This window comes from Columba livia, chromosome 9 (assembly GCF_036013475.1).
Source record: "Columba livia isolate bColLiv1 breed racing homer chromosome 9, bColLiv1.pat.W.v2, whole genome shotgun sequence".
Taxonomy (NCBI): Eukaryota; Metazoa; Chordata; class Aves; order Columbiformes; family Columbidae; genus Columba; species Columba livia.
In genome coordinates, this window is record NC_088610.1 from 16,402,606 (window position 1) to 16,426,821 (window position 24,216).

The window sequence follows — 24,216 nt, forward strand, 5'->3', positions numbered from 1 at the left end:
CTACTTAGGTCACAGCTGTTTATTCATATGAAGCAAACGCAAGTAAAAAATAGAAGATAATATACTAATCCAGTCTCTTTGTTTCTAGTTCAATGCACATTCTGGACTTTGCATTACAATGTTTGTCCATGGGACAGCTGCATTTCAGCCCTAATGAACAGGGTTTGAAATGTATGAGAATGAGTGGTGTTGCCATCTAGTGTTTGATGAACAAAGAAAATAAGATATTTAATCTAAATGTATACTAAAGACGAGGAAGCTTTCCTTGCTTCCATTCTTTGAGACTTGGCAATCTTAGCTACCTGCATTTTTAAGAAATCTAAACTTAATTATTTTATTACTGACAAAACTGTGCCATGTCACGTCTGCTATAGATTTTTAAGATCTTCAACAGGTATAGTGTTCTTGATCTTTTATTAAGGTTTGGAGAAACTATAACAAATACATTCGGAACACCTGTTTTGAAGGAATTGAAGGGATGTGTCACTACTTAAATACCACTTAAATGAAGTTTCTGGGCCCCCAGTCCTGACCTTCACATAAAGGGTGCATCTTTATAGTAGGATTTGGTGGTGGTAAATCTGCACATGATTTATTCTAACAATTACTCCAGTCTATGAATGTGATTTCTGGAATGGAAGAAAAAATTATAGTGGTTTAGGCATCATAGATCTGATCCCAGCCTCCTCATCTAGGTAAAATTCCCTGGCATAATTAAAAATTGCAGCTGAAGAATAGTTGCAGGTCCAGTATTTTGCAAGAGTAACTTAATGCAGTTTTATTTGTGGCAACTACTGTTGTTATAAATGGGAAAACAACAAAAACATCGTTGTTCAGCAGAGTATTCAGTGAAACATAATCTTTAAAAACTGATTGTGAACTACATATGCTGTTTGTTTTTAGGCAACTTTTTTCTGTGAGTGTGAGGATGAGTTTCGGGGTTCCCAGTGTGAAGAATTTGATGCTTGTCAGAGCCAGCCCTGTCAGAACAACGCAACCTGCACCGATGTAGCGCAGAAACACGACGGGAACAATTTCACCTGCAGCTGCCTGGCTGGTACGTTTGTATTATGCTTTGAATAATGCATTTTTGTTTTAACATTCAGTGCATATTTTTTTGCAGAGCAGTGAACTGTGCAACTTCAGATGCTAGGGAAGAAGAAAAATACAACTACAGCAAAAGGGCAGTTTTTATAAGGCTGTGGAAGATTCTTCATCTGTGGACAATGCCATTGAAAGTCCACATCTGAACTATAATTTAATGAGTGAATTATTCATAACTGATAGAACTTCACCTACTAAGAAGAGATGACCAAAATTTAGTTTACGTCAGATATTTCTTAATCTAGTTTTTCTTTTCAATATAGATTTTAAGTATACATTATAACTAAACTTTCAATAAACATGACTTCATTGTAACTCGTCAACTCTTCAGTTGCACCAATCTAATGGAAGAAAATTCTCTCCACACTATGCATTTGTTAGATTGTTCCTCAGAATTAACTTAAATTTAGAAAACTTAAAAAAAATTCATAAACTAAACTGAGTAATTTGTGGGTTTGATTAATGAACAAGTGCCTGAGTTCTCTGAAGTTATTTTAAGAATATTTGCTTTAAAAATTTGATCAAATTAATATAGCCATCTTGACTGAAATTAAAATTAAACTGGGTATGATGGTCATATGCTGGAGTGTAAATTAAAGATACATGCTGATAGGAGAAACCTCACTAAGTGGCTATTATAGAAAACCCTGCTCTCTGGACTTTACATTTCAAAAACAAACTCAATTATCATAATACAATGGTTACTTCAGTATATATTTTATAAAATTATTTAAAAATAAAAGTTGGCTAAGATTAGGATCAGAAGCAGATAATTTATTTTGCTTTCTACAAACATTTGACTATGCGCTTTCATTTCTCTAACACTGATCAGTTGATATTAGAGAGAAATGGGACTTATCTGAACAAGAAAAAAAGAGGGGGGGGGGGAAAAAAGATGATGCTTCCAGAATATAAAAGCTTTATCATAAAAAGCAGATGGAGAAATGAATGATTTTGTCAGGTTTCTGGTGGTGGTGTCTAAATGGGTATTGACTGGCTAGGTGGGTACATGTGTGCGTTAAATATAATATATATAAAAGGTACATGTAGCAATACTTCCTTTATTCTGCCCCGAAGCAGGATCGTGGAGTGGGTGTTTTGATATTCCCGTAAGACGGGAATATTCTTATTCTTTACCTTCATGCATGTCAGCAGACTAGAGAAACTTCTAGCTGTGATAGATTATGTGGAGGTACCAGCCTGGAAAATGACTGAGCTAGAAACAAGTGGCTGCAAGTGATACTTCAATGTGGCTGCCATGTACTGTCCTCTGAACTGTTTTGTGAACTTTGCAGTTCAGGAAATCAGCAGCTGCAAATTATTAAGGTTCCTTTGTCCTCTCTGAAGGCCAAGACATTTCCTTTCACTTAATCTTCTTCCTCTGGAACTTCCATTTTTTTTTTTTTTTTTGCTTTGCTTAGAGTCATTACAGCAAAAGTGCAGCAAGAAAGGGATTTATATTTGTATTTTTATATAATGACCTGGATTTATACTGCTCTGAAAATAAGACGTGAAGGTGTATTCTGTTGTTTCATAAATATGCCAAAGGACCAACTGTCACTTTAACAAAAAATGTAAATACAGGTGAATAATGATTTAGATATGAGAAGAGAAAGATCAGAGAGGAACAAACTTGAAATGTGTGAACAATTCCTACAGTTACTGTCATATTGAATATGTTTGATTCAGAATTGTTTTGGATTTTGACAAGTAGTTTCCAATTATAAAAGAAAAAAAAAGTCTGTCTTTGTTTTGTTTTTATTTGCTTTTATTGATCTAGCTGTCACGGAAATTGTTCTACATCAAGTACTATTAGGCCAAATTTCCTTTTTCCAAATTCCCTACCTCAGAACAATGATTCTAAAAATGTTATTTTATTTTTGTAATGATATAAAATCTTAGTGTGTTTTTTTGTTCATATGACCCAGATATTTTAAAAATACATCTTTTTAAATGCTTCCTCTGAGTAAAAAATGTAGTTGCTTTTAGGGGCAGACATTTCAATTGCTTGCTTCATAAAATGTTAAAACAATTGTAGAAAAAAATTTCTACTGTGATGTGCCAGGAAACAGTGGCTAAGATCATAATGATTTCTTGAAGAAAATGTATTTCTCTTACATATTTAGAAATACAATATATTTCCATTGATGTCTTTACTCTCTTTTAACTTCGGATTTTAGCCTTTCAATTTAAAAATGATTTCTGTAAAATTTAATTTATGCCTTGTTTTTATTTTCATAGTTGTTTCTTCTCATTGTCTCTAGAACAATTCTTAGCTCCTATTGGTGAAAAAAATAACATCAAAAAATCTAAATATTTCCTTCTACAAAAGCCCTCCTACTTCTCATGGTATAAAACAGAGCTTACAATAGATGCAATGAAATTATTTGGTTTCCACATGTGAAGGTTTCCCTTCTGAATGACAGTGTGATCAAGTCCATCTGTAAATCCTCAGTAAGCTAGATATAGTTATCTTCATTTATTGCATTCTGGAACTTGCAAGATTATGCTCTACGGCCTCCACACATTATGTTTAGTTTTAGCTTTTACGTTTTTTGTTTGTTTGTTTTATAATAATTTGTCTTCATTTTTTTTAATTGCAAATGACTAACATTATTTGGATGGCTTAATCACTGTTATCTTCAGTGGTTTATGTTTCTGCCCATCATTTTTTTCCCCCGACATTTGTACCCACACATCAAAAATTGTCAGGAAAACTAGCTGTTCTCATATACTTATAAATTTCTAGAAAATATTTATTACCTACGCAAAAATATTAAAGAAAATGGTAAATTAAACTTTAAGTATCATAAATGTCTCCATATGCAAGTTTTGGAAACATTTCTATGTGAATAGGATCATGTTTCCTGAATCTTGATAGACACATGTTATGAAGATAAGAATCAGCACAAAAGGAATAGGTGTAATGATTCTTAACATCTACCTCACCAGAAAACCCTCCGCCATGGAAACTGTTGAGCATGTCTTAATTTGTAGCACTCGTGACATATTTGCTACGAAATTCCCCAATCATACTCAATTTCAGATGGACAAAACTTGCCCTATAGATAATTATAATATGGGACCTATTTATTTTCATAAAGCAGACATAAAAATTTTGCCTTTTCCTATAAGCTGTAATGACAATTTGCAGGAAGTCAGGTTATTGTATAACAGCAAGCTTCAGAGCAACACAAACATTTCTGCCTTTTTGTGCCAATGATCTTTTGGTTACCTGTTGAATTCCAGGGTAATTTTTAGCTTTCATAAACTTGGTAACAGTTTGAAGACATAAAAATGTTTAAATGAGTTATGCAGATTCAATACTGTGTTATGATTCATGAAAATAATCAGCTGAATGTGGCAACTTGACAAAATATGAAACCTACAGAAGAAAGAAATCAGTTAATGCAGTTTTCTATAATACTTGATTCTTTTTGTAAATTTTATGTTAATTTAAGCCCTATAAGAATTACAGAAAATCACTAGTTATCCAGAGCGAGGCTGATGTTCCTCCAAGTGCTTCAGTCTGGTTCAGAGGAGTTGCCTCACGAGACCACAGTTCTGGTTTTCATCCTCATTATTTTTCTCCAGTATAGGTGATTTATGGGCATTAATCCAGATACAACAGAGTTTCTTTTTCCAGGTTTTGCACTGCAGAAAATAGGATCATAATTTAGCTTTCTATGGCATATAAAAGCAGTAAGGTACACAGAGAGGAAACTCTGATAGATCCTTTTCAGTAGTAGTGCTCTGGCAATTCCAAATATAACAGTCTGTGGTGAGAGCTATTTTGTGGTGACCTCAATAGATTTGAACAGGTATAAGGGTTAGCCTGTCCAAAAGAGTTATAAATGTTAATTTCGATTGCACTAAAAATAATTATTCAATAAAAATAAGACTTCTTTTTTTTCTTTTTCTGCCCTGCATAAGCAAAAGTCCAGGCAAGTCCTCTATATTACCTTGGGTTTTTGTATTAGATACCTGTTCATAGCAGTGTATTAAAAGTGTCACCTAGTCATAGCTTACTGTTCTTTAGCCCCAGCCATTGTGTTAAACATGCTTGTTCTGGAAGATATTTACAATTTTATGTAGAGTTCCTTTTTGAAAAATAAAATGCCTCTGTGTAGTGTGTAGTTTCTTCTTGAGCCATGCATCTAAGATAGTTTATTGGAGGGAAATAAAAGTTAGAAAGGGGAATGTGTGGCATTCGTTAAGGAATTTAAGTTTGGAATGTTTAATAATTTAGATTGTGTTTTGTAAGTTTGTTCATTTCTTGGGGATGTGTTGCAGACATCAGACATATGGAACAAAGCAAACCTGCGGTCAAATAGTACAGTACACACAATCTGTAGCTTGGGAACTTGTAGGAGCTTATTTGGAAGAGTTTGCAAGTGTGCTGAGCAGTTCTTCACAGCTCCCACTTAACATAAACACTCTTTTTGAAGCCCAACAGTAGGGGCAAATGATAGTCATTCAGCATGTGCACAAGTTATTCATAATGTCAAGTCTTTTTTAAAGTCTTGCTAAAGATTATTGCCTGGAGATTCAAGATGTGTTTGAAAACCACAACGGCTTCTTTTTTGGTTATGTGGGTGCTGATGAGGACCCAGCACCAACATCCATTATACCAGTGCTGTCAGAATATTGCTGCTAGTAAAATACAATTGATATAATCTCTAGATTTCCACCACTTATTTATGTTTCTCCAGCGAAGCACAAGTTCTAATTAAAAATCTCATTTTATAAGAAATTAGATGACTCTCCTGGATTCTATTTCTTTCTTCATCTTTTAATTTGATTCAAGAAAACGAATGGTACTCTTTCAGTGACCTAGTAACACATTTAATGCCAAAACCTCATTTTCACTATATTTTCTGAATGGTGTGTGTTGTTTTATAGGCTACACTGGAGAGCTGTGCCAGTCAGAGGTTGATCATTGCATCCAGCAGCCGTGCCAAAATGGAGGTACCTGCTCCTCCAGCATCAATGGATTCAGTTGTCAGTGTCCAGAAGGTAAACAGCAAAGACCTACCTAGTACCTCGTACAAATTGGTGGTTGGGGGGTATACTCAGTCTAAATTTTCAGTTATATTTGTATATATTTTTAAATATTTTAAAAATGGTGCCTTACACCATAATTGTAAGCAGAAAAACCCCACCAGATGAGAAATCTTTGTATAATCAGCAATAGTGTAGGTAGGAGCTTAGTGTTTCAGTGTCTATGTGGTGCAGAAATGTTCTCTTGTTCTCTGGCAGCTCTGCAGTACAAATCAGGCTCCAGCACTGTGAGAAAGGGTGTGGTCTGATTTTTGTCTTGTCCAGTAAACGTGTGAGAAAAGATGCCTCCCTTTTGTAGTATTTACATATTTCTGTGTATGTGTGTAAGATCTGTAATTCGAAACTAAAGGAATTATTTCAGTTTCCCAAAGTTTTAAATCACTCTCCTTTCTATTTGGACTTATTTCTAACTCTACATGGAAGCCCTTCAGTGATTCTCATTGGTTACCGCTGTAAATGTAACTGTGAAACGAGGACACCACAATACTAACATGTACGCTTTCATAATGATTTTCTGACTGGAATGGCAGATGCCTAAATTGCTCATAAAAATTATCAGGAGTGAAAGCTCTCAATTATGAAGCCTTCTATTAGTTATTTATAATTAAGATTAGAACCTTGAACTAATTATATTTCTGCTCTTACTAGACCTATTGATTTTGTTTTTATTCTGCCACCATCTTATGCTTGCTCTAAGGGTACAAGTCTTCGATAACTGTTCCAGGAATATGCACTTGCTTAATAATGAAGATTATTTTAAATTTCTTTAGACTCATTCCTTGCTTTGTTAGAGTGTTACACTTTAATGAGTGACCAATTTAGCAGCGATGTTGAAGCACAGACTGACGTTTTGACAGCAGTGCAGATCTTGCATTTGGAAGAATTTTGAAAATTGTTTGCTTTGTAACTAGTAGCAGAATTCAGTGAGAAAATTACTAGACGTTAGACTTGGTCAGTAACTTATGTGCATTTTTCTTAGGTAATCTGCTCAAGAATCTTTAAGAATGCTTTACAGTAAATGATCTTTCCAATAATAAATGCTTGGAAAATGAAACAGTTACTGAGATTTTTGGCTGTCTTAGAACTGCCATATTTGTTTCTGTGCGGGGCATGCCTTAATTGCTTGCTCCTGATTGCCTATTAGTAAATATGCTGACCATCTCTCAGCTTCTCTCCCACCACCATTTGAGAGGCTAGCTACGGGACAGGGCTACTGGCAGGCCGAGGTCCCTAGATGGCCACATCACCCATCTTCAGCGGTGGGTGTGCTGTGGTGCTGCAGCTGGGATGCGGTGCTTGTAGCACAACTCTCCAGTTCCCTTCAGTTATGCCCTGGTTGCCGTGCGGGACTGTGGCTGCTCTTCTGCCCAGGGAGCTCGTGCCGGGGCAGTCAGGCTGTGGAGGGGAGCAGGGCTGGCTCCAGCTCCGCGGGCCCAGGCACCCCTGTGGGTGATGCTGCTCCTGCCAGTGCCCCAGCGGGCTGTGCAGAGGGCCCTGGGCCATTCCCTGCTGTGCTGTGCGGAACACCTGGAGCACAGGAGAGGAGAACCTGTCCTTCATCTCCCTCCGGAGACGTTCTCCCCAAAGAGAACGATGAAGCAGTTATCTATATGTCATTGCTTGATGTGTAGCATTCTTACTGACAGCAACTCTTCTGTGGCAGCAGAACCACGTTCCTTGTGCTTCTCTCTTCTCTGTTTCACTTGTTTGGATATCTCTGTGTTATGCCACTTGGTCCTACAGTCTTGTTGCCTGTTTTGTTTCTTAGCTATTTATCTTCTGCTTATTTCTTTGCCACTCATCCATATTTGCGTCCGGTTAATTTTCAAATTGTTTTTGTTGTATGCTCGAAGTAGGCATATTTTGGCACTGTCATTCTTCTATCTCAGTATTTAGGTGGTATGATTTGCTCATTTTCCCTCTGGGCACATTGATACTATTTTCTCATTATTCTGGTATTTTTCTTTGTTGGTAGTTCTGTTCTTATTATGTGTTATGAACCTGTGCTCTTTTCCTGCTTAGGGTCACAAGGTTTTCTACAGTTTCTGGATTTTTCTTTAAAGATACAATGTGCTTTTTGACCCCTCCAAAGGAAAGAAAACAAATTATTTGGCAACTTCAGGAAGTACCTCTCTGCTCATAGACTTCATTGATAGGCAAACATGCTTTTTGGGTCACCTGTCTAAAATTTTCTATGCAGAGTTACTAGTTATATTCTCCTGGTATGACTTCTGTGTTTTCAAGAGCAGCCACATTATAAAGCGAGGGGAAGAGCTGTTATTCTGATGGCTTATTTCTATGTGTAATGTGCTTATATGGTATAAATGTTTTGAAAAAGAACTGGGGCAACACAAGAAAATATATCACTGAAATACAAGAGTTATAAATAACTTGTTAAAATCAGTATTTGTACATGGACCTGGATTATTTCCAACATAGAAAAAGCCTTTGGAGGGGATAAAAAATTTCACAAGTCACTATCTGGACTGCCCAGGGTTATTTCCCATAGAAAGAATAGTGTTGTACATAGCATGTGTGTTTCCCAGTCTCTTGGACATGACAATACATTCTTACATTTGTAGGAACAAATATCATCTTTTGTGCATGGTTGGTCTTCTTGAGTAAGCCTGTGATGACTCAACAGCAGCCCAAAGATTCTCCCTGATTCCCTAATAAGTACCATTTTTTCAAAGAGTGAATGCTTCTCATGAAGTTACATAGCTGTGCTTCCGACTCATGTTCTGTCCATAACAAGGGGAGAGCGTTGGTGCAGAAGTGACACGGTCTGTCTGCTAGGGCCAGCGCTAGTGCTGTGAGTAGCCTAATGGGTGTAGTAGGTAATGAGGTGTTGCTTTTCCATCTTGTTCTGGAAGGTCTACTAATGCCAATGAGCTCAGGAATTCAGTCATTGTGTGGAGGGAAAGAAAGGGTTGATTTAACAGAATTTATTGTCTATATAACAAAGTATGATGTCTAAATTTACTAATGGCTGTCTTTCCTATAAGTCTTCTTTCTTCTTTTGAGGTGTTGTTCTCTCATTGAGGCATATTTTTAGGGCTTTTGTTTGGGCTTTGAAGAGATTTGGTTATTTTTCTAAATACAACAAAGGGTAGTTAGTTGAAAATTGCAAACACAGTAACTTGCAAATCTTGCTATTTTTAACATGTCCTCAAATTTTCCATTAAAAAAGCCCTACCAAACCTACATGATAGGCTTCTAGTTTAAGTGAGGTCTCTTGCTCTGCTGCTGTTCTTCTGTTGTGCTTAATAGTAATTGCTTGTTGAGAAGAGGCCTTTCTTTCTGTAGTGCTAATTCAGCACAGTGGGGAAAGGTAGCCGAGGAGCTTCTATATGTGTAAAAACTAAAAGACTGGAGATATAATGTGGTTAGAAAAGCCTAAGAGAAGATGGAAAGTATCACAAAGGGAAGAGCAAAAGATGGCAGAAAAAGGAATGAGATGGAAACAATGAGGAATGATCTTGAGATTGTGCATTTCTTATACAAATTAGATTTGCAGTTAATGAAAAAACATGATAACTTACAGAAGGTGAGATCTGAGGAACTGCAAAAACAGCCTAGATCAGATATGAACATTTCATGATTACTCTTTATAGAATAGTACTGTCTCAAAAGTCCTTTAATAAAGAAAATTTCTTTAGGTTTGCAGATTCCTTTTTTTTGTGTGAGGTAATGTAGATATGAATGCCCAAAATATGTCAGAAAATGATCTGCCTAATGCAATTTTTGGGTCACCTTGTATTAAAGAGAAAATAATATTTTATACTCAAATTCATAATAAAGAAGCTTGAGCTTCTTCCTTAAGCTAAGGACCGAAGAATTCTTTCAACATTTTTACTCTTACTTATTATTGTGAGGGAGATGTTTGTGATGTTGTACTCCTATTGACTCCTATAGAAGATAAGTTGTGATTCATATATGTAGATTTGCAATAGCAGCTAGAAAATGCACATTGTCACCAGTTTCAATTGACTGGGAGAGCAGGTTATTTACGTAGATTAAGAACAGCTTAAGTTTCAAGGTCTTCAGATTTTCTGGGCTTCATTCTTCATGTAAAAGCCTTTTTCTTTATTGTATCTTGTAGATGTGATTCTAACTACTTTAGGTTTATGTACAAGAAATCTATTTATTATCTTGATTCCAGGAAACTAGGTCACACGGCTGTTGCATATGGAAGATTTCCCAAGGTTACTAGTGATTAAAGAACGCAAAATTCTTCATAGTACCATAAAAAGAGTTTAATTTACCTGAAAAACATTTCGTTGTTAATAAATATTTTTATGGCTGTTTAGTTTCTGGTACTTTCTTTTCATCTGATGTGTTTACCTGGCATCTTCCCAAATTGCTCCTATTTTTAATAGACTTCTCCTTAAAAGTTTAGCAGGTTTAGCCTCTGTTCATTTTGTCTGTTAAGACTTAGCTAGGGTGAATTTAAATCAAAATTTTACAACTATGTTTTAATGATTTCTTGTTTCCTTATGATTTTTTTTTTCCCATTTACAGAATTCTGGTGAAATTCCATCAGACATCTTATATTTCTTCATGAAACAGTTTTCTATAGGGAAAATAATAAATTGCCTGTATTCCTTTTACTATTTATCCCTGTATTTCAACCCTAAAGATTTTGTGATCCCTAGTCCTAGCAATTCACAGACTTGATACCTCACATTTGTGTAATTCTTGGAATTAGGTCTAACATAACATTCAGGCAAGTTGTTTGTTCCGCAGACTGTATAAAAAGCAGTTGTACAGTTAATGTTTAACTTCCTTGATTTGTATGTGGCTCTTTTGCTTTCAATAGCCAAGTAATTAAAATCCCACCATGATGAGAAATCTGTCTTTTATCCAGAGCTTTTCTATCTCTGGAAACATTTTCTGATCTAGTTTCACTGCCCTGAAGGTCTGTAGCAATATATGAAGAATACCACCTGACTGAATCCTTTTATTCTTCTTGACAACTGGCCAAATGGTCTGACCCATGTAAGCACAAGTATTGTCTTGTGTTTTTAGCAGTATGAATATTTTCTAATATCCCCTTTCCCATTTACCTTCTGTGTTATTCCTTTGGTAAATTTTGCATTAAGATCTTGCAAATCACCAGGAGTCTTTGCGTTTCAGTCGTGTCCCTGCTCACCAATAATGACCTAGTTGCAGGGCTGGGTTTGTGTTAGCTGGCTGAAAAACAATTCAAGGGATATTTTTCTGCAGATAAATAATCCACATTTTTTTTTTCTTTCCTACAGCTTTTTATTCGCTTTCAATCAATGCACCTCTGAACTTTATTTTAAAATGTGTTATTTGCGTTGTGTTCAAAAATTGTATTGATATGGATTAAAGTGTATATTTAGATGTGCCCAAAATAATAGAACTTCAATTCAGATGTGTAACTACTGCTGCTTTGAGTATTTTTGGATATTTAACTCATGTATGAGATTTAAAGTTCCAGAATCAGCTAAATACATTTCACAGTGCAAAGATAGCACAGGGACAACATGTTTTAGTGTATTTTAAACCTGTGTATGTTCTTGAAGTGCTTTGTCACTTGAACCATCAGCCATCTGCCAGTAAGCTTCTCTTTGTACAGAAGATCATTGCGAAGGTTGTACTGAGGGAGCATTAGTGTCATTGTGTGACCTCAGACCACCTCGATCCTTTTTAATCCAGTTTCAGAGTTAGTGTAGAGATTTCACTGAACTCATTGGCTGATCTCCTCCTGGTAGTAGTTGAAAGTCATTGCAGAATCTTTTAAATCTGTCTGGGATTTTATGATAACAGTACAGGCTTTGTTGTTGTTGTTTTTTATTTGTCAGCAAACCATTGCTGGAATTAGGGTCTTGATTTCAGGGCTTCTGTTCTTTTCTGTTTCTGATGGTTATGCAGTTATAATCTACAGGAGGAACCTCTAATATGGGATTCCACAGTATCAGTTTTCAAGCTTTCCATCTTCAACACTGGTGTGCAGGTGGTCCTGATAAATCGCATGAAGCAATCGGAGCCATAGCATAGCAGAACAGAGAGGGCAGAAGGGTCTGCCTCTGTTCTTTGCCTGTGCCCTGCCAGACCTGCTTTTCTTCCCTGGTCTATTACTGAGTTACTTACGACTATACTGTTAAAAGTTCAATCTGCAGTTGTGTGTGGGTTTTGTTTGTTTGTTTGTTTTGTTTTTTGTTTGTTTGTTTTTTGTTTTGTTTGTGGTTTTTTTATTTGTTTTGTTTTTAAATTATTTTTAAAAAATTGGATTATTTTTTCTTTGTTTTTCATTCCATAGCTCTGGTCTAAGATTTATGAACTTATGAGGGGATTGTGGCTTTTTAAGTCATTTGTCCAGGACCTACTATTTTCAGGATGCTCATTAAAATCCTGCTGCAAATAGTGCCCAAGAATATCCTAGGTTTTTTTCCATCTATTTCCTAGTTACAATAATCCAAGTTTTGTTAGTTCTCTGAGTAGATCCCTGTAGTACACTCGGTGTGGGTTACTCACCTTTGTTTAATATCCATCTTCCCTTCTTCCTGATGCAGTTCATTTGAGCGTTTGTGGTTCTATAAAACATGGCATGTGTCTCCTTGAGGAACCTCTTAAGATATTTAAAATTAATTGCCAGTCTGTATTTTTTCACTGTGTGTCTGTGTGTACTGGAAACTTTAACATCTTTAAGCTGATTATCTCTGCCCTCGCTCTTCAAGTCTTGGAACTCAGTCAAGTTGACTGACTCAGCTCAGTTCACTTGATCTTTCTGGCCAAGGTTTTCAACAAATCTAATCAATCAAGAAGAAACTGTAGAATTTGAATCTTCTAGTGAACATTTGGAGGTTTTTTGTTATGCTTTAAAATGTAAATTAATCTATTTGTTATGTGTTTTTTTTTTTTTTTTCATAAATGCCAACTCCTGACTTGCTATCCATGATCACAGTGCTAGAAATACAGTTAAACAATGTTGCAGTTTAATTCACCTGAATATAATGAATAATTAGAAAAGAAAAAGAAAATGCCCTAAAAGTAACACATCTGTCAAAATTAAGTGAAAATATTTCCTGATGAATTGTACCTTGCTTGAAATGTGGAATGACATTGTTTATAACAAAAATATTTTCTGAGTCAGTAAAAGATAATGAGATGCAGTAAATTATGTGTTGAATGTGGTATTTCATCTCAATTTTGGTATTCATCACAAGCTTTATACAATATAGGGGTTCAGCTCGAATACACCAACTGCTTTTAATCCAGCAGCAAGACATTATAGATACAAAAACTATAGAAGTAAGGCAAAAAATCTGCATCATTCCATCAGGGAAAAGATTTCAATAGTGAGTGTTAATCCAAATTGTCACCTGTCATTATTTGTTTTCGTGCTCCGAGTTGTTGGCAGGCTGCTGTGTAACAGACACCTCTCCTCTGTCTTGATCCTTTCTCTCACCATCAGGCACATTTTATGGTTTGCGTTTACACTCCTTGTTAGAATAGATCGGTAGAATGGGTGTGATGGGTCCTGAGTGGAGGCTGGCCTGATTTACTCCTAATTCCCCATTCCCTGTGATTAGTGTTGTAATTTTAAAAGCTATTCTACAATGTAAGATATTCCAGGGAATTCTGAGCCTGAAAAGTGGTATGAATGGACCAAATACTCATTAAAAATATTAGATTTGATTGGAAAGGACAGTTTTATCTTTTCTTTGGAGGGGTGGTAAAATTTTAATGTTATTTTCTGACTTTCTCTTTCATACAATAACAGTGCTTTACACTGCCATGTGTGTGATGTCTGTGATATATGTGATAAAAACTATAGTTAGTATACTGCATTTTTTTCATGTTATTTTTTTTCTACATCTGTCTAAAACAGCTCCCTCACAAGGATATCCTTTTCTTTGTGTCTAATTTTCACATGATGTTTCTTCAATAAATCATTGTCTCTCCCGCTAATTAGAAGTGTATTCTTGTAAAAGGTAATATTTTAAATTATTGAAGCTCTGGTAAACTCATGTGCTGCTTTAGGGCTTGTTATTCTTAACAGACGCATTGTGGAAATTTAAAAAAAGGTCAGTCTTGGCTTTTCTTTTTTCTAGGCTTGTCTGTTCCTGATCTTTAGAAAACATCTTCTCCTTTCCTTGCCAGATACACTTTGTAAAGTGGATACATACTGTCAGATTCAACAAACATTTTTGCACTTCACTGTCTTAATCACATGATAGTATGATTCTACCTGAGACATCCTGTATCATACCATGTTAATGGGTAAAATTAGAGGTTAAAATATATAGGAAATCTATATTTTTGTAATTTTCATAGAATAATAAAATAGGAGTATAGATATGTCAATGGCTTACTTTTAGTTTGGTGTAGTTATTAAAAATGTATGCATACCAGAATGTTTGCTTATGAAAACCATTTATTTCTTTCAGGGTTTTTAGGAATCTCTTGTGAAGACAAAATAGACCCTTGTGCGTCATCTCCCTGCCAGAACAATGGAAGCTGTTATGCAGATAGACTTGCCTTCTCATGCAGTTGTAGTCCTGGATTTACAGGACCTACATGTGCTCAGTTGATTGACTTCTGCGCTCTGAATCCTTGTGCACATGGCATTTGCCGCAGTGTTGGCACCAGCTACAAATGCCTCTGTATCCCTGGTTTGTACCAGTTACATATTTTGTAAATCTTCTAATCTTTTAATATGTAGAATCCAATATACAGTTAAAAATTACTTTCTTTTTTTCTTTTCATTATATAAACCACATTGAGCAGGTGTTCTACCTGTTTAGAATAATGAGAGGAATCTACACATTACATTTGGAAAATCAAAAATTGCAGAGTGAGCACTGAAAATACCCACTGAGATCTATATGGCTTGGTTGTTATCTACAGCTGTATTATAAAACCATAGTCTGCAGGATAAATCATTTTAAGGTGAGGTATCAGTGTCACTGAAATAATAAAATTTGGTAGAGAGAATGGAAAATGTGACACTGATCTTTGGGGAAGGAGTGGAAACAAAGGTAAGAGAAGGGGAAAAAAATATTGGTTACCCCAAAGGGTTTAGTTCTGTCATCCGTATTTACATAAATTATCTCTTTTCAGAAGTTTGAGTGATACTGCTTAGGTGAATATAGCTAGTAGACTCAGCTGATAGTATAGCATGGTGTCTGCATAGCTTTTCTTGATCTTTGCTTCATTGTGCCGATTTAACAGAATATTGGGGTGCTTATAACTCCCATTTGTAGGTTTTGGCTATGGTAATTAATAGGCGAAGTAGCAATTAGAATGAATGATATTATATATTACACATCCACTACTGCTTAAGAACTTACAGAGTGAAAACCTGTAATCATTGTTTTGATTTGAATAATTTTGGCTTTTTTTTTTTAATTATTTTTTAAATCTGTTCCTATAATGTTATAGACTTGAAAACTGCAAAAGTGAAGGACACAATAAATTCCCAGTGTACAAGGGATAAGCTAAGGAGTGTATTGAATGGTTGGTACCTCTACATATACATAACACTGTGACATGTATGTTGTTCTCTGAAGTTTCCTTGAGGGATACCTTCTCTCTGTGGCTTTGCCTTGTGGGAAACCAGTCGCAGTTCTCCTGCTCTTCTTCCCTCCTTCTCAGTAGGCTGTGGAGGGGTCCTACCAGTCACAAAGGTTTTGCCTGTAGTAGGCAAGTACTCAGATAGGTGGTGAGTCTGGCCACGAGTACATGCCACATCCAGATGTTTCTTTTTAGCCTGTGCATACAAAGAAGTAAGCTTCATTCTCTTACAAAAAGTTTGTCCTTTTCCTTCCAAGACAGAAGCCCACAATCTGTTCCTGGAAAACTTCATGTTAGGATAGTGAGGCTTTGGACAAAAATGAAAGTAAAATAACTGTTTAATGTGATTTAATGTATTATTGGCATTTTGAGGAGGAAAGTTGTCAAAAGTCTGCTTGTTATGGCTTTAGAGCAAGGTGAAATGTGGAGGACTATGCTTTTTTCCTTGAAGAGTGAGCTTTCATCTAAGATTCTGTATCTAAGATACCCATAAAACTGGTATCTCATCTGAAAAGAGACCCCCGAAGACACAGGAATTGCCAGCTAATGTCTTTATCTTGGCTGGTATATTGAGTGCACGCTTCAAAGTGTTGCTGTCAGTAACTGATGCATGCGAGTTTCAAGGAAACTCCAGATGTTGCGATTAAAGTTTGAAACTGCTTAACGATTAAAGCATTCATCACTTCGGAGGAATAATGGATTGATTTTTGAAAATAAACCATCACTCATTAAATCAAACAATGTGGTAAGAACAGGTTTCATCATTATGAATATGTCAGCATAAGGTGTCATGTTGTGTGGCAAGACTCTCACTGATGTATGCTGCCCTGAGGGAGAGGACACAACATGGTTGTGTTGTTTCCCAGTCTTATTGCTGAAATTTTCTTCTTCTTGCAGTGTGTTCTGATTTTTGGAATAAAGATACTTTTAGTAATAGATTAGACAACTGGCTATATAGTACTTAGTGCAGTTACAAAGCCTGTCCGTATATAATACAACTATCCTTATCCAGAGCATGATATAACAGTGAAGTCTGGTTTGACTAAATTTTATAAAGCCTGTTGAAAAAAGGTAGTTTTTGGACTTCAGTTCAATGAGCAGTCCTAACTTTTCCAGACTGTCTGGTTTTCTTACATCGATTGTGATAGGTCTGATTTTAACTGCCATAAAAACCACTAACCTTCTGTGCATTTTGCATTGAGTTATTTCTCCACCAGAATGGATTAGTTTTACTTGTGGATACAGAGAGTTTGTAATGAAATCTACTAAGGCAGCATTTTTAGAAGGTGTCAGGATTAATCACTGCTATTTAGAGAAAAGGAAAGAACCATCAGAAGTTGTTTTTGGAGAGGTACTCATAAAAGAACAGAAGTTAGTGCAAATTTGTAGTTTGGATTTGACAGATTTATAATTAAATTACATATCTCTTTATAATGGATAAAAATATGAAAGCAAAATGCAGATAATACCACAGTACTGTTATCTCATAATTCATTTGTTGTCCAGCAGATGTGAATTTATACATACAGGGTTATAAGAATCTCATGTAAGCATTTTAGCCATTGAGATGTATTAACTCATTTAACAAAAAAAAACACCACAAATGAAAGCCTCCATTTTATGGATAGTTTTTCAGAAGGCATTCTCAATTTTGTGCTTGCAACTTTTTGGAAACCAGAGCGTAGGTAGATGTTTGTGGCATGATGGGTCCAGATGTTCAAGTGACCTCAAATGCTTTCAGCTCAGATGTTTCTGTGAATGGTGTGGGCAGTTATCATCTGAACAGAAGAATGGCATTATGTAATGCAGAAGAGTATTTCCTAACATGCCGTTTGTTTTATACATATCAGGAGGTGAAGATGATAATTCTTTCATTACAAATTTTCAGTCTTCCTTTTTGAAGTGTTCAATTGCTTTGCTGTTCATTTGCATAATAGAGGAATCCTTAGAGAAAAGGACTGGGTATTGAGATGAAGAGCAACAGGCCTAATCATAGTTAAATAGAGTGAGCATATCCTGTTTTACTGAGAGCACAAACTAGAATTCATATCAGTTGATAATTAGTTCCCTGTCTGACAAAATATCTTTTTGATTGCAGGTAGTCGAAATTGCCAGGTGTTGTTTTCCTAAATTCATTTTTAGAACAGAGAATTTAATAGTGTGATATTTACCTCCTCTTCTCCTCACCAAGCCCCCAACAAACTCCCCCCAGGACTAAAGAGCAAAGGGAATGAACAGGAAAAAAAAAGGTTTGAAGTGAAAAAAACCAAAACCACAAACCCCCAAAACTCCCAGAAAAACAAACTCAAATCTGAAAGACAGGAAAAAAGCACTCAGCAGGTAGGAATATGAAAGTTACTTGGTAGTATCAACCTGTTCCTTGCTTGGCTAGTGAGTATGTTGTTAACTTGTTAGATTATAGCAGCTTTTGTAGCTGTTGAATGGTACAAGGGATTAGGGCATGGTCAAGAAAAGTCTGTACGGAAGTTCTGTGTCACACAAGACTTAAAGGTAGTCTCACGCATCTCATGTTATGGAAACTTATTTTTATTTAAATAATATTTGTGCATTTAAAAGTTAGATAGATGAGAAGCCATAGAGGCTGCATGCTCATCTTTAATCAAACTCTGTTGTTTTGCTCCATGTGTAAAATTTAATGGGAAGCATTTTAATTTTTTTTTTTCCAAAATTTTGTAGACTGCTGTAAACTTCACTTTTTAAAATGACAACCTGTTTTAAAAAGACTTCCCTCTACAAATAACATTACTTGCTTCATGTGAAGGTCACATTATGAGAGTTTGTCATTAATGTGTCAATAATTTAAAAATCTTGGATAACTTATTTCAAAAGGTCATTAAAGAACTGCACCCAAGTGATAGCAAGGTAAGAATAGAGAGAATTATTGATTTTATTCTGCTAGGCCTTTTTTCATTGTTATGACATTATCATTGTATGATTTTTTTAAATTTATTTTTTAATCTTAGTAGCAGGATTTGAAACAATTACCTTCAGAGATTTTCCTTCTGAGTTAAAGGCATAGTAGGTAAATGGGAGTCACTTCTTTGTAGAATAGCGTTTAGAAGGCATCATATTAGGCACTTTGCCAGTGGTTTGAATAATTATTGCGTGTAAGGCAGATGAACAATTAAACCCGAGGATTCCTATGTTCCAATTCCTATTAAAAAAAAACCCTAAAGTAGTCACTACAGAGCATGGCCTAACACAGTTTTTATATCTTCATCAAAAAGTAGTTTGACAGAGTGGATGAGTTATGTCGCTGGTATATTAAAAAGCTGGATTCTATTTACAATTTTGCCTGCAGAGGCTTTAATGGTCTCTGTTACAATTACTTGTGAAACTGGTGAATAAAATTTCTATGCAGTTCAGTAGCCTTATGAAGGGTTAATAATAAACATACTGAACTACAGAAAGATATTACCATATGTTAGTAGGAAATAAATTATCTATACCTATAGACCCTGAGGCTTTCTGGCTTGCAGGCTCTCAGCATCAGTGTGCTGGCTTTGAGACTATTGACTTCTTTGTACAGGAGTCTTTCACTTTCAGACATGTCCCTGAGATAATATGCATTGTTTTTTTTAGATATATTAATGACAATGTTATTAAATGACATTTTAAAACTCTCTCCTATATGGGTTATATGGTATATCTGAAACTTTAGAACCTGCTGCCTATATTTTGTTCTGTTCCAGGATGTAATTTTTTTTTTTTTTTGAGGTATTTGACTAAGGCTGTGATTTTTTATTACAGAAGCAAAGCGCTGCAGAGTTTTGCTTAAATGTGTGACCTGAATGCCATCCTTCCTTTATGCACAATTTCTACCAGCAGCCATAGTGTCAGCTGGATTTTAATCTGTGTTACTTCTGCCTCAAAAATTAAATGAGAGAGGAATTTTAAACAGTTCCAATTAGCCCAAGGTCTGTGAAAGTCTCCTTTTATGGTAGGCAGTTTGATATCTGTGCTTTTTTGGCCAGTGTGCAGATTTGAAGAATGATAAAGGATAGTTATTATACTTCATATCTGCACAATTTGCAGAACACACACAACAAGACATTTACTACTGTTTTTTTTTTTTGTGTATCGGCTTTCATTATGAACATTGTCATCTAATGGGTTATATAGAAAAGCTAATTTGTGTACGTTAACTTGGAAAGCAGTCTAATACTTTTGAATGTTCCCATTTCCAGAATGGAGGGAAAAATTGTTATTGCTAAGTTGAATATACTTCTTTTTCAAATATCTTATGAGAGGGCTCTGGGGAATTCAAAAGCCTATGCAACAATACCTACTTTGTATTATGTGTGTGATTTTTTCAATTGTTCATGAAACATTAAATGTTTAATTATATGCTTACATAACCCAATTATTATTATTAATACTTATCACCTGGCCCTTTACACAGTGTTTGGACATTAAATTCATAGTTTTCGTTGTGTTTTCATGCTTACCCTATGTTACAGAACTAATCTTGATTAAAATTTTTGTGCTTATTTGTTGGCTTTCTCATCTAGAGCCTGGCTCATGAAATCAGTGTAATCCCATTCTGTCTGTTCATGGAATGTTGATTTTGTCCCTGAATCCCAAAGCAGTTTCTTCCTCCTCTTAAAGCTTTTCTCCTCTTTACACTCCGTTATTTTAATAGAACAGCTGTTATCAATTTCAAATGCAAATATTTAATATATTATTTTTATTTTTTGTAGCCCTAAGCAAAGAAATCTGTCTAGAAATGGGATAATGTAATATCACAGGAAAGCTTTGAATCTGGCTTTCTTAAAGACATAGAGTATGGAGTTTGAAACTGCAAAGGCATTAAACATCTGCCCTCTACTTTATAACTATATATGATACCACATATAGAATATTAGAAAAAGACAAACAAAAACCAACCAACCAAAAAAACTCAGCAACCCAAACAAATCAACAACAAACAAACTAGGAGAAAAAGTTCCACAGGCTATGAAGAGTAGTGGCAACTTCAGAAGTAGTACCGTGGAGGATGTTTCCTTTGCACTTGATTTTTTGCTCATATACCTTAATAGATGCTTATAGGAAAGTATGTTTATCTCGGTGCCTTTGCAGAGGCCAGTGCAGCATTTACCTGTAGCAGTAGCAATTTTTCTTTTCTCTGTCTTTTCCCTTTGCACATTTTGGAACTGGGGAGGAAATGCAAGCCCTGGCAGAAGTGACTCTAGGTTACTTCCAGTTCCAGACTGTCTGTGAGCCCTTTATTGCCTCCGTTTCACCATCTTTGTTCCAGTTCTACACTAAGACAACTATTCGTGCAATCTGACCATGGCTGGTACTGGCATGCCTTTCTACCATCCTGCCATCTGGAGCAGCTCTTCTCTCTTTCTCTTCTTTAATTTCTATATAAGCTCAGACTTTAACCAAACACATTTATTTCTTGACTATATAATGTGCCACTGTGCTAGTTAGTGGCCATATATATGAACTGCTGCTGTTCTCTACAAAACAGAGCTCTCTTGCATTGTATCCCGTTAGGCCTTCTCATACAGATGGGATTTTTGCCCTGCTGCCTTGATTTGCTGCGGTGTTAAGTGTGGATAAGCCCAGAACATCTCTGTTGAGGAGCTAGTGTTTAAGAAAGCCTCGAAAGCTTTTCAGCTTCATTCTTAATTGATTTATAAAGGGAATCTTCTCCCTCTCTTTTGTTAACCTGATAGTGCAGATATTCTCAAGACTTTGACAAGCACTGCTGTATCTTTTGCTCTGTCTACTGCTCTCAAAGGCTTTGATAAAACCCATGGCTTCTTCTCATCAGGTTGCATGACACAGGTTGTGTATTCTCTTTCTCGTTTTCTCCCTTTGCAATTTTAAACATAGCCATGTGCAAAGAGAGTGCACCTTGACAAATAGCTGTCTGAAGACCATGCCAGAAAACATCAGGCAGATATCCTGGCCTCTTCAAGGCAGCCTCTCTGCTGCTTAAGAAACAGAAAGAAAGATTTGGGAATCCAGAGAAGAGTGGCAATGGATCTGTTCCCACCCTTGTAAAGACCAGTAGCAGAAGGACAGTCATGTTGAGGGAGAAGAGGTAATACAGAGACATTTTTATTTTAGGGTTTTTTTTAGGTTCTCTGTCCTTTTCCCAGCTTCTGAAGAGAGCACACCAGTATGGGATCATCATTGGCAAGTTCTGCTTGAGTTCATGAAGGTGCTGTTGTTGAAGGCATATCGAGTTTCTAGTGACCTGGAAAAAAATAAATTTATTACTATTAGTTGCCCTTTTGGAAGGTGCAGTGGCCCATGTGTTTTTTTCCCTGCCCAGGACACAGCAGCTGGAGAAGTGTTGTTAATGTAGGTATTGGTTCTTTCTTTCTGAATATGTCCACAGAAATGTTATACACCTCAAAAGATGCATATAGCTGTGTTTGACATTGCTTGTGACATAAAAACAGCAGAATTGTAATGCGACTAGAAAGAGAGCAAGAGCTGTACTGCAGTCTGTTATTCTGAAGTTGTCTATGAAAAATTTTCCTCTTTCCATCTCAATTCTTTAATGAAAATATAGAAATTATGAATGTAGTCTTTTTAAGGATATATGTATGAATTCAGTGTAATAATATATATCAGTATAATTTAAAAGCAGTAGTACAAAGCAAAAAGCTGGAGAGTGACACGGTGTGTCTTAGCTTCATGAGAAGAAACCTGCCTTTCCCTCAGGTGCCTGGTCCCACGGTAGAACTTTCTCCATCACAGCAGTGACAGCAGAAGGAACCTGCTGGCACCAGGGTGAGGACAATGAGGGTGAAATTGTGTGTGGGTGAGATCTGCCCTCTCGTGGGGAGAGAAAATATCTCTCCACCACTGTGTGCATTGTCTGACAGTGGGGGCTGTCTTAATCCTGAGGAGGTGATGCGATATTTCATATTGTTTTTGGAAACCAGGCAATTATTCAGTCACAAATTTCCCTCTGCTCCCTTTGAAAGGTGAGAAGTGTGTAACACATGGAGATTTTTTTTTTTTTCCTGAAATTATCTAATTACATCTGTGTTCAACACAGGGAATTCCCATATTTTTTAATAAGTTTTCTGGTTTTGGTCGTTTGTACGTTGGCTACAGATGTCATGACATATGGATATTTCTCTTTAACATAAGCTAGATAGACTTCATCAAAGGCTAATAAAAAGCCCATAACACTTACTATATTTAATTTGGTGTTGCCTGGCCAACAGCTTTGGAGAAAGTGGTTCTGAAAGGTTCTTAACAGGCTACTAGTCCAGCTAACTATTTACTATGAAAAGACAATTTTGTGCAAAATCAAATGGGTAATATTGCATAACCATCTTGTGCAGTATTAACTTCTGTTATATCTTCATACAGTTTTATTTTTAATTATCCATAAGAGCGAGGGGGAATGGAAATGGTGTCTGGAGATGCCATTTGTTGTATTTTCTATGATTCTGTGAGAATTTTGAGGAAAATTTAGGCCAAGGGAGTGAATATAGATTGCCACTTACTAAGATAAGAATCTGCCCCTCTCTGGTACTTTGTTTGTGAAAGTTACCCTCATTTCCTGTCTGTAAGTTTTGCCACTAACTGGAGATTATCTGAAGAAATAAAATCATATTGCAGAATCTACACTTTGTATTTTAGGCCTTTTCACTAGCATCTTTATTCTTGCCCATGGCATCTTTATTCATTTTGTGCTAATTCATCTCTTGCCTTTATAGTTATATATAATGAGTAAATAAGGATTTTAAAACATTCATAAACACTGTTCCAGTGCATGGTGTTATATTATAGGTTACAAATACATATTCATGGTATTATATCACACTAATGGCAGGTCAAGGGGAGTATTGGCTATGGAGTCAAGAAGGTTAAATGTTTAATGGATTTAAGCAAAATTAATCCATGGTAGAGGAGTGGGAAGAATGCCCTTATGTACTGTTAACGTATCATGCCATATATAGTCTGTATGACTGCTCTTTGTGAATAAGTGCTTTTCATATGAAAGCATATTTGAAGAACTCCTTGTGCCCCCAAAGAATGGGGAAGATAAAAATACTCATGAAAATTGCCCCATACTTTTTTCATCAGTCAAACACACTAGCAGTGTTGCAGTTGTCTGTGCTAATGATTGTGCAGTGCTTATGGTGCATTTAAATGAATCATTTATACTTACTAAGCATTATGACCAATCTATTTTCTTTTTCTTGTTAATGAATTAATTGCCTATAAATATAGACATTATTTCTGGAGTTGGAAAGCCCCTGCTTTAAGAAAGAAAAAAGAAAAAAAAAAAAAAAGAAAAAGAAAGAAAATAAGCAAAAAGGCAAAAGGAAAGAAGAAAGAAAACGTTTCAGTAACAAAAATATAACCTGGGTCAATTGAAGAGGAATTATATAAGCTTCTTGGTTTCAAATATGATAGTCTTCAAAACGACCAGGCTTATGATTCTTTGAATTTAGTACTAAGTAACCAAAATGATCAGGCAAAGATACTTTAGCATTACAGCTGGTT

The 24,216-nt window shown here is 35.8% G+C and overlaps 1 protein-coding gene across 3 annotated transcripts in view; it reads left to right on the forward strand.

Annotated features, from left to right (window-relative positions):
- The window catches only part of DNER (delta/notch like EGF repeat containing), a 109,702-nt gene that overhangs the window by 66,525 nt on the left and 18,961 nt on the right, over nt 1-24,216 (forward strand). For 2 of the 3 annotated variants that reach the window (XM_065072990.1, XM_065072991.1), the window contains exons 6-8: nt 904-1,057; nt 6,007-6,120; nt 14,583-14,807. In XM_065072990.1, coding sequence (XP_064929062.1) covers nt 904-1,057; nt 6,007-6,120; nt 14,583-14,807 — 493 coding nt within the window. The remainder of the gene's footprint in view (nt 1-903; nt 1,058-6,006; nt 6,121-14,582; nt 14,808-24,216) is intronic. The other variant, XM_065072992.1, reaches the window with a different exon arrangement.